The sequence below is a fragment of the Chrysochloris asiatica genome, unplaced genomic scaffold, assembly GCF_000296735.1.
Source record: "Chrysochloris asiatica unplaced genomic scaffold, ChrAsi1.0 scaffold00121, whole genome shotgun sequence".
NCBI classification, from domain to species: Eukaryota; Metazoa; Chordata; class Mammalia; order Afrosoricida; family Chrysochloridae; genus Chrysochloris; species Chrysochloris asiatica.
The window spans coordinates 8,737,625-8,747,259 of NW_006408639.1; the positions used below are offsets into that span (position 1 = coordinate 8,737,625).

Here is a 9,635-nt window from a genome sequence, read left to right on the forward strand (position 1 = left end):
GGTAGTCGTTTGAATAGAACAAAGGGATACTGAATGGTTTAAAATCAGGAAAGGTGTGTGCCATGGCTGTATTCTTTGACCATAATTATTCAGTCTGTAAACTATGCAAATAATCTACAGAAGCTATATGAAGAAGAACGTGGCACCAGGAAGATTCATTAACAATCTGCAGTATGCGAATGACTCAACCTTGCTTGCTGAAAGCTAAGAGGACTTGAAATACTGATGAAGATCAAAGACAACAACTTTCAGTATGGGTTACACTTCAACATAAAAACCCACATAACTGATTCAATAGTATCATGAAAGCAGAAAATATTGGATTTGTCAAGGATTTCATTTTACTTGGGTCCACAATCAACACCAATGGAAACAATATACTAGAAATCAAATGCCATATTGCATTGGACAAATCTGCTGCAAAAGACCTCTTTTATAGTGTTCAAGAGTGAAGATGTCACTTTGAGGACTAAGATGCACCTGACCCATGCTTTGGTATTTTCATTCATTTCATATACATGCAAAAGCTGGATAAGGAATAAAGAAGACCAAATAATTGATGCCTTGGAATTATGGTGTTGGCAAAGAATATTGAATATGCCATGAACTACCAAAAGAATGAACAAATTGATATTGGAAAAAGTATGAGAATACTCTTCAGAAGTGAGGGTGGTAAAAGTTACTTCATCTCATGTACTTTGGACATGTTATGAGGTGGGACCAATTCCTGTAGGAGGACATCATGGTTGGTAAAGTCAATGAAAAACAGGCAGACCCTCAATGAGGTGGATTGACAAAGTAGCTGCAACAATGTACTCAAACATTGCAAGGGTTGTGAAGACTGAAGATGGTGTAGGAACGGACATTATTTCCTTTTGTTGGAACCAACTTGCCAGCACCTAATAACAGCAAGTCTAAAGTATACATGAGTGTTCGCAGCCGCCACGCTGCCTCTAGCTCGCCAAGCTCCAGCTGAAACAGAAGGACGGGTTAAGTGAGGAGGTCTTTATACCTTGGCTCCTACAAAGCCGACTGCCTGCAAATTAACCGGTGGGAAAGCACCCAGGAAGCAAGTGGCTACAAAAGCTGCTTGTACGACTGCGCCCTCTTCTGGAGGGGGTGAAGAAACCTCATCGTTATAGGCCTGGGACTATGGCGCTTGGTGAAACTAGATATTATCAGAAGATCATGAAGCGTCTGATTCGTAAACTTCCCTTCCAGCATCTGGTGCAAGAAATAGCTCAGGACTTCAAAACAGGTATGCGCTTCCAGAGTGCAGCTATTGGTGCTTTGCAGGAGGCAAGTGAGGCCTATCTGGTTGGCCTTTTTGAAGACACCAACCTGTGTGCTATCTATGCCAAACGTATAACAGTTATGCCAAAAGGCATCCAGCTAGCACTTCGCATACATGAAGAACGTGCTTAAGAATCCACTATAATGGGAAACATTTCTTTCTTTAAAAAAAAATATATTTTCTTCCTGTTTTTGGTAGCTCTGAACGTTAGATTCCCGCCCCCACCACCACCACCACCACCACCATGGAGTCAAAAGGTACCTATGTATATGATTGTGAATGGAAAAATAGGCGACAGAAATCAGGTATTGGCAGTTTTTTGGTTTTCATTTGTGTGAATTTTTAATATAAATGCAAGGACATAATGCATTAATGCAAGTCAAAATGTTTCAGTGAACAAGTTTCAGCAGTTCAACTTTATAACAATTATAAGTAAACATGTTAAAATTTTCTGGACAATGCCAGCATTTAAATTTTTTTAAAAACAAGTAAATTTCTTACTGACGGCCACTAAAGGTGTTTGTAGCATTTTTATCATACGGTTGATTCCATCCATTCACGATACTTTTCTGAGTTGTCCTACATGCAAGTACATGTTTTTAATGTTGTCTGTCTTCTGTGCTGTTCCTGTAAGTTTGCTATTAAAATGCAGTAAACTATAAAATAAAATAAAGTATACATGAAGCGCATAGTGCTCCAAGAAGTGCTGTATGACTTTATTTACATTGCATCTCCTTTCAAAGCTCTGGGAACCTCATCTGTAATAATATCAAGTTAAAATCTGTGGAGTCCTTGCCCTGTGTGACGGAGCCCTTGGTAGTACAGTGGATAAGTGTTTAGCTGCTAACCAAAAGTCTGGCGATTCAAACCCACCAGCCTCGCATGGCAGTCTGCTTCTGTAGAGATTACAGCCTTGGAAACCCTGTGGGGCAGTTCTCCTGTGTTCTATGGGGTCACTGTGAGTTAGAATCAACTCGGCGAGAATGGGTTTTTTGTTTTGCCCTGTGTGAAATGTGAAAAAACAGTATTACAAGATAATGGAATTATTCCACGAACTTTATAAAGCCTCCTTGTGCGTTCGCTCACTTTCAACACTCCACACAGCCCTACAGTGCAAATGCCAGTGTTAGCCCGTTTATAGCCGAGGGTATTGAAGCTCTCCAAGGTCCCATAGTTAGGAAGTAATAGAGCCTACGTTTGACCCCAGGCCAGACTTGAGTTTTTATTCTGACTTTGAAGGGCTGTGATGACCGGCACCAAGTACAGGCTCAGAAAACCTCCTCTCCCCTTCCTGTCCTCATTCTGCCACGGCGGGCCAGCTCATTAAGCTGATAACTAATTCATGTCTAAGGCTGTTTGGTGCTCACACGCCTCGCTGTCTTCCTCTGCCAGGCGAGTTCATGGAGAGCTTGCAGGACCCGGACCTGAATGTGCGCCGGGCCACACTGGCTTTCTTCAACTCAGCTGTGCACAATAAGCCCTCGCTTATCCGGGACCTGCTGGATGGCATCCTGCCCCTTCTCTACCAAGAGACAAAGGTCCGCCGGGACCTCATCCGGGAGGTGAGGCTCAGAGGCTGCTGTGAAGTCAGTTCCTCTGATAGGAACCTGGTGTGCTGCAGTCTCAGATACTGACCAGTAGGACTGTGGTAAGGATTGGGTTATAGCTCATCAGAGCAGGCGTTAAGCCACAGGGCCAAGACCAAGTCCTGCCCTCCACTTTCCAGCTCTGTAACACTGGCCAGGGCAACCTCATTCACTCTGCGCCTGTTTCTCCTCACAGGCAAAAGGAAGCTCAAATGAGTGTGTGCATCATAGGGTTGTTGTAAAGATTCAATGAAGTAAGTCCTGTGAATGGTTAGAACTGCTCCAGGCATATGGTCAGGTTCACTTTTGTGACTGCTCCTCATTCAGCAGGGGCTTCTTGAACTCCCAGCCTATGCCGAGTGCCAGGACTCAGCGCTGAGCCACACAGAGTTCCTGCCACAGAGGAGCTCCTGACCTGAAGGAGACAGACACCTTCCCTGCTATGGATTTACCTTATTTAGATTCCACTTTGTGAAGGAAGGAGCTAAGGGGCAGAGATCAAAGGAAACTTAACAGCCAAGTTATCCCATAATGTAATAAATAGGTCTGTACCACCTCACATGTTACTAAGGAGCAAGTGACTGTTTAGAGAGGTTGGAATTTTTTTCCAGAAAGGGAGACTCTGACCTGGGCTTTGAGGAGCTAATAGGAGTTTACCATTAAAAGTGTGGTCTAGTAATTAAAAGTATGGATTTTAGAGTCAAGAGAGAGCTCTTTTTATGTTTTTGTCTTCCCAATTCAATAGTTCCTACGTGTGTAATTCAGTGACCTTAATGACATTCTTCAAGTTGTGTAACCAATATCGCGATAACTTTATCCAGATTATCCCACCATTAACATACACTCAGCGTTCCCTAAGTAATAGTCCCCCCTAACCCCTTACTCTCCATCCCTAACCCACTGCCACTCAGTCAATTCAAACTCATAGTGACCTTACATATGGTTTCCGAGACAGTAAATCTTTACAGGAACAGATAGACTTGCCTTTCTACTGAGGTGGGTTTGAACTGCCAACCTTGCATTAGCAGCCCAACACCAGACCCGCAGTGCCACCATATTTGGTCCCTAAATAGTTGTTTATTTGATATAAGCGAGGTTAGACCACACTTGTCCTTTTGTGTCTCTTGCTCAGCATGATGTTTACAAGGTCCATGCATGCTGTTGCCGGATTCCACTGTGAGGTCTGGGTTTGCAGCTCTGGTCTGTCTCTAACTTGCATGTGTCTGTGGGCAAGGTTAGCAGCCCACGCATAGCCCACTATGCTACCAGGGCTCCTGGAAGTGAGAGTAGAAAGGGCAATTTGGGAACAGCACACTGTGTTGAGTAACAGAAAGTTGGGGTGTGTAATCCCCAGATTTTACGGCCTCCTTCCCTGCTGCAGGTGGAGATGGGGCCGTTTAAGCATGCAGTGGATGATGGGCTTGACGTGAGGAAGGCAGCCTTTGAGTGCATGTACTCACTGCTTGAGAGCTGCCTGGGTCAGCTGGACATCTGCGAGTTCCTGAACCACGTGGAGGATGGGTTGAAGGACCACTATGATATCCGGGTAAGACTGAGCTCCTGGGCCCGTTCTGGACCCAGTGATGGCCAGCCACACTGGCCACCACTCCCAGCTCCTGAATATAGCTGTACTGTTTTACATTCCCACCAACAATTCCTCCACATTCTCACCAATGCATATTAGTTTTCATTTGCCTTTCCCTGGTGACTTGATGAAGTTGAACATCTTTTCATGTTCATTTGGGTATCTTCTTTGGAGAAATGTCTGAAGTCCTTTATGTTTTCAGGTGAGTTGTATTTATTATTGAGTTGTAGGAGTTCTTCATATAATCTGGATCTCTGATAGAAGATTTCCAACCATTTTCTGCCACTCTGTAAGTTGCCTTTCACTTTCATTACCTGATCCTCCTCAAGACAGCCAAGCATAGTTAGCAGAGTAGATGTTGCCATTCACATTTTATAAAGAAAGAAACCGAGGCTCGCAGGGGGAGCTCACAAGGCAGAGGCCTGGCAGGAACTGGCAATATGATTTGGATTTGGGTCCAGAGCCTGTGGGCCTGGGCTCCTTCACCAACTTGTCCCCTTCCTCCTGGGCAGATGTTGACCTTCATCATGCTCGCACGGCTGGCTACCCTGTGTCCTGCTCCTGTCTTGCAGAGAGTGGACCGGCTCATTGAGCCACTTCGGGCCACCTGCACCACCAAGGTAAGCCCCTTGACCACCCTGGCCTCGGTACCTGGAGCAGCTACCAGAGCCTCTGCAAAGTCACCTCTGCAGTACAGGTGGTGTGTGGGGTCCATTCAACTACTACCCTGGCCTTGTTGTTGAGATTGTTGTATGTTGTGGAGTCAATTCTGACAGCTAATGACCACATGGTGTGGCTTTGTGGGTTAAGCGCTGGACTGCAAAGTTGGTTTGAACTGTAAGGTCGGCGGTCAAGCTCACCAGCTGGTCGCTATGGGTCGAAATCAACTCTACGGCACTTCACAACGAACACATCCGAGAGTAGAACTGCCACAACTTTCTTTACAAGGGCAGATCACCAGGTCTCTTATCTCATGGTGACACTGGTGGATTCAAACCACCAACCTTTTGGTTAGCAGCCAAGTGCTTAACCACTGCACCACCAAGGCACCCGTACCATAGCCCAACTAAGTGCTGATTCTTTTTCCCATTGTATGCATGCAAGAGCGGCTCAGAAAGGTCATGTTACTGACCAGACTACACAGCTAGCACATTGCCCAGCGGGGTCCAGCTCTCCCTCTTTCATTCATTACACTTCCTGGTGCCAGGTCCTATGTTAGGTAGACAGCACTGAGCGTTATGCGTCCTTTCCTCCGTCTGCTCACATCCCAGTTGGGACGCTGGGACTCACTCTTAGAAAAATAGAAAGGATCAACGGGTTGATAATAGGGTGCGCTTGCTGCTGTAACGGAGGTCTCAAAAGTCAGGTGGAAGTGGAAGCCTCCTGGGGAGGCGGCAGTGTTGGGAAGAGAGCCCGGCATAACCACTGGGTTGGGCTTGGTGTTTTGGTGTTTGGTGATGAGTGCTGGCGCACCTAGGGCCACAGTTCTGAAATCTATGGAGTTTTGTAAACCAAAAGCTCTTTATTCCAGGTTTTGGCAGCACAGTGTAAACTGGCATCAGGCTGTTCGTGCTCTTTAGTCCCGTCTTGTTGTGGGTATTCCAGTACTCTTGCTGCGGTGCTGTAGAATAAACACTGGACTGCTAACCGCATGGCTGATGGTTCATACACAACCAGCTGCTCCTCGGAAACCATATAGACAGGGTTGCTATGAGTCGGGACCGACTTGATAGCATATAACATTGGGGGAAACATTTATGACCGTGATGACAAGGCACCAGACCCCACTGGGAGTCTTTGTATGCACAGTAGCATATTAGTCGCGACACCAAAAAGAAATCCACAACACTGTGAAGCCCAAAAGCAGGTTTAAGAGAAGTGAATGTGGGCCCATGTAAGTAATTTAGTCTGCTGTGGGTAAATGCACTGGACTGCAAAGTCAGTTTGAACCTCAAGGTCAGCAGTTCAAGTTCACCAGTCGCTCCTTGGAAACCCTATACAGAGTTGCTATGGGTCGGAACCGACTCCATGGCAAACAAAAACCAACCACCACCACCACCTGTGAGGAGAGAACTCTTAGTATTATCTGTTTTGTTGTTGTGAACTGCCATCAAAGTGCCATCAAGTCAGTTCCAACTCTTAACAACCCTCTATAGGGTTTCTGAGGAGCAGCTGGTGGGTTTGAACTGCTTACCTTGTGGTTCTCAGTCCAGCGCTGATCCTACAGCACCACACCAGGAGTCCTTGGGGAACTGAGGCCCCAGTAAGTGATGACCCAAACTCACAGATGGCAAAGGCTATTTGAACTCTGGATTGCCCAACCCTAATGCCAACTACTTAGTCACTACAGTAGGATAAGTACTGGACTGCTAACTGTAAGATCGGCAGTTCAAACCCACCAGCCGTTCTGGAAAGCCCCATACAGGTTGCTGAGTCAGAACCCACTCAATGGCACTTTGGCAATCTCCACCCCAGCACCTGGCATATGGACTTCATTCCATAAACTCTTAGGATTTCTGAACAGCGTATGTGTGTGTTTGGGCAGGGGGGGGGGTGGGTACGGCGGAGGTGCTAACAAACAGGAGCCGCTTAAGGTCTCAGACACTCATCCTCCAGCTGTATTTGTAGAATTAGTTGTAAGAGCAGGAACATGTATGAACTAGTCTATGGATAGTGATCCTCTCGGTCAAGCTACGGTACCAGGAACCTGTTGTAAGCATGGTAAAAGAAGATAGGATCTTTGCTGTCAATGGAAAGAGGGGACCAGGAAACTTCAGCAGCTCTGTGGGTTACGCATTGGCTTCAGTCTGTGTTTCAAAACCACTGGCTGCTCTATGGGAGAAAGATGAGGCCAACTGCTCCTGTAAATCCTGAATTTTGGACTGCAAAGCCATTTGAACTGCAAGGTCGGTGGTTCAAGCTCACCAGCTGCTCCTTAGAAAGCCTATACAGGGTCACTATGGGTCGGCACTGACTCGACGACACTTCACTACAGGAAGTAGTTCTTCTTGCCTTTATAGGGTTCCTGAGTCAAAACCAAGTTAACGGCAGTGGATTTGGATTTTTAGTTTGTCACCCTCAAATTGTTAAAAGAAAATAAAGGTGTTCTGTGTATGGGGCGGGGGTAGATTGGCTGGTCAAAGGCCCTCAGGTGACACCAAAGCTGGCTGACTGGGGGAAAAAAAGTGCAGGGAAGAGCAAGCCAAGTTGAAGCAGGTCAGAGGCTGGAGCCCCGGAAGCCTGAAGCAGTGGAGATGGAACTGAAGGCTGCCAGGCTGCTGGGTGTGGGAGAGGGAGCCAGGGCCGGGACACAGGATCAGTCTGGGATCAGGGCTCCTTCTGCCATCCTTCCACTTTAGGTCAAAGCTGGATCCGTCAAGCAGGAGTTTGAGAAGCAAGACGAGCTGAAGCGATCAGCGATGAGGGCAATGGCCTCGCTGCTAACCATCCCTGAAGTGAGGAAAAGTCCCATCATGGCCGACTTCTCTTCCCAAATCCGATCCAACCCTGAACTTGCCGCCCTCTTTGAAAGCATCCAGAAGGATTCCACATCACCGCCCAGCACAGAATCAATAGAGCTCTCAGGGGGCCCTTAAGAGTCCCACCCCAGTTCTCACCACCTCCCGGGGACCCTCTGGTACCTGGTTGGGCTCAAGGTGAACTTTAGGGAACCCAACTAGCAGGCCCTGCCAGAGCTGGAGGCTGCCACCAGCTGGGCATGGTAGCTCAGGACATGGATGCATCCAGGGCGAGGATGCTTCCAAGGCCTTCCACTGAATCCGGTGTCCATGCCTGCCTCATAGTCAATCTGGCTCCTTCCAGCTGGGGAATCCCTGCTTAAATACTAACTAGTGTCTCATCACTCACACTACCATCTTTTCACTCGAATCTGAAATGACATCTTAAAAACCAATTCAAATACCTTCAGGAGTTAGTCACATTTCAGACTTTGGATTGGATAGACCAAAACGGTTTTTAATTTCTAAACACGTAGCACACTGGGAGATAACAAGAAAGCATGAAGTACAACTCAGTTTTCAGGTATGCCCAAATAGTTTGTCTTGAAATTTAACATGTCATTTCTAGATTTTAGTACTGAGGACACCAAGCGACAGGCCAAAGTTTTTTTTTTTTTGGTTTTATTAATAAAGAATCCTAAATTACTTGCTATGTATTCCACAATTTATTAGCTAGACCACTATCTTCCGGACATTACCCCAAGTGCACTGAAAAGAAATTATGAAAATGACCAACGAATTCAACAAATATTTCAGTTAAGAGACAGCCAAGCTGCTTCCAAGTTCCCACTGGAACTAAAGGTCTGAAAAGTCAAATTCTGCCAGGAGCACTCCACAAAAACGTGTTATTTATCATAACTACTGATGAGGAAGCTTCCAGGTTTTCCCACAAGCTTTTCAAAGCTTCCCCTGACTGATCAGGACGTCCTATAAGCTTTTGTCTTCACCTTTCCGTCTTTAACATGCCATATTTAGCATAGCTGGTTTGAGTCAGGCTCCTAACCTCAAGGTCAGCAGTTCAAAACCTCCAGCTGTTCTGCAGATGAGGCTTTCTGCCTCGGAAACCCTATGCAGGGTCGCTAGGAGTCCCAATCAACTTGATGGCATACAATGATACAAAATTCTAGCTTTTGTTGTCTAAGGTTTGTTAAATTGATCCCTCACTTTGGGAAACTTAAATCATGCATGAAGAAGCGGAGGTAGGGGGTGGGTGGGTGGGGAGGACTGGTCATATATAAGGAGGGTTTGGGCATCCACCCTGCTGTGTTAAGACAGAAGAAATTCATCTAGGTCTTCCATGTGTTTTCTCAGTCCTCCTAAGAACCACATGAGGCAGCTGTGATCTGGCATATAATCAAGTGAGACCAAGGAGGAGCACCTGCTCAAGGCTGCAGGGTATTAGTGTCAGGACTTAGTTGGCCTGTGTTCTCCTCCCCTAACCCTGCCCCTGCCCAGTTGGAGCTGGCCAAGTTAAGTCTGGGCGCCTGATGTCCTGCAGAAGGATCAGATGCCGTGTCTGCAAATGACAGATGCCAATGTTAACAGAAAAGAACAATCTGTTAAGAAACTGGAAAATTAAACCCAAGGAGAGAAAGATGCCAGATGGCAGCGCTTTTATGGTTTTATTTAGCACAAATAAAACTTGAAAACAG

At 46.3% G+C, this 9,635-nt stretch overlaps 1 protein-coding gene across 1 annotated transcript in view; it reads left to right on the forward strand.

Annotated features, from left to right (window-relative positions):
- Window positions 1-8,061, forward strand: part of CAND2 (cullin-associated and neddylation-dissociated 2 (putative)) — a 50,568-nt gene extending 42,507 nt beyond the window's left edge. Inside the window, exons 12-15 of the mRNA XM_006868682.1 lie at window positions 2,687-2,856; window positions 4,262-4,426; window positions 4,978-5,085; window positions 7,825-8,061. Of these exons, the coding sequence (XP_006868744.1) occupies window positions 2,687-2,856; window positions 4,262-4,426; window positions 4,978-5,085; window positions 7,825-8,061 (680 nt within the window). The remainder of the gene's footprint in view (window positions 1-2,686; window positions 2,857-4,261; window positions 4,427-4,977; window positions 5,086-7,824) is intronic.
- The last annotated feature ends 1,574 nt before the right edge of the window (window positions 8,062-9,635 follow it).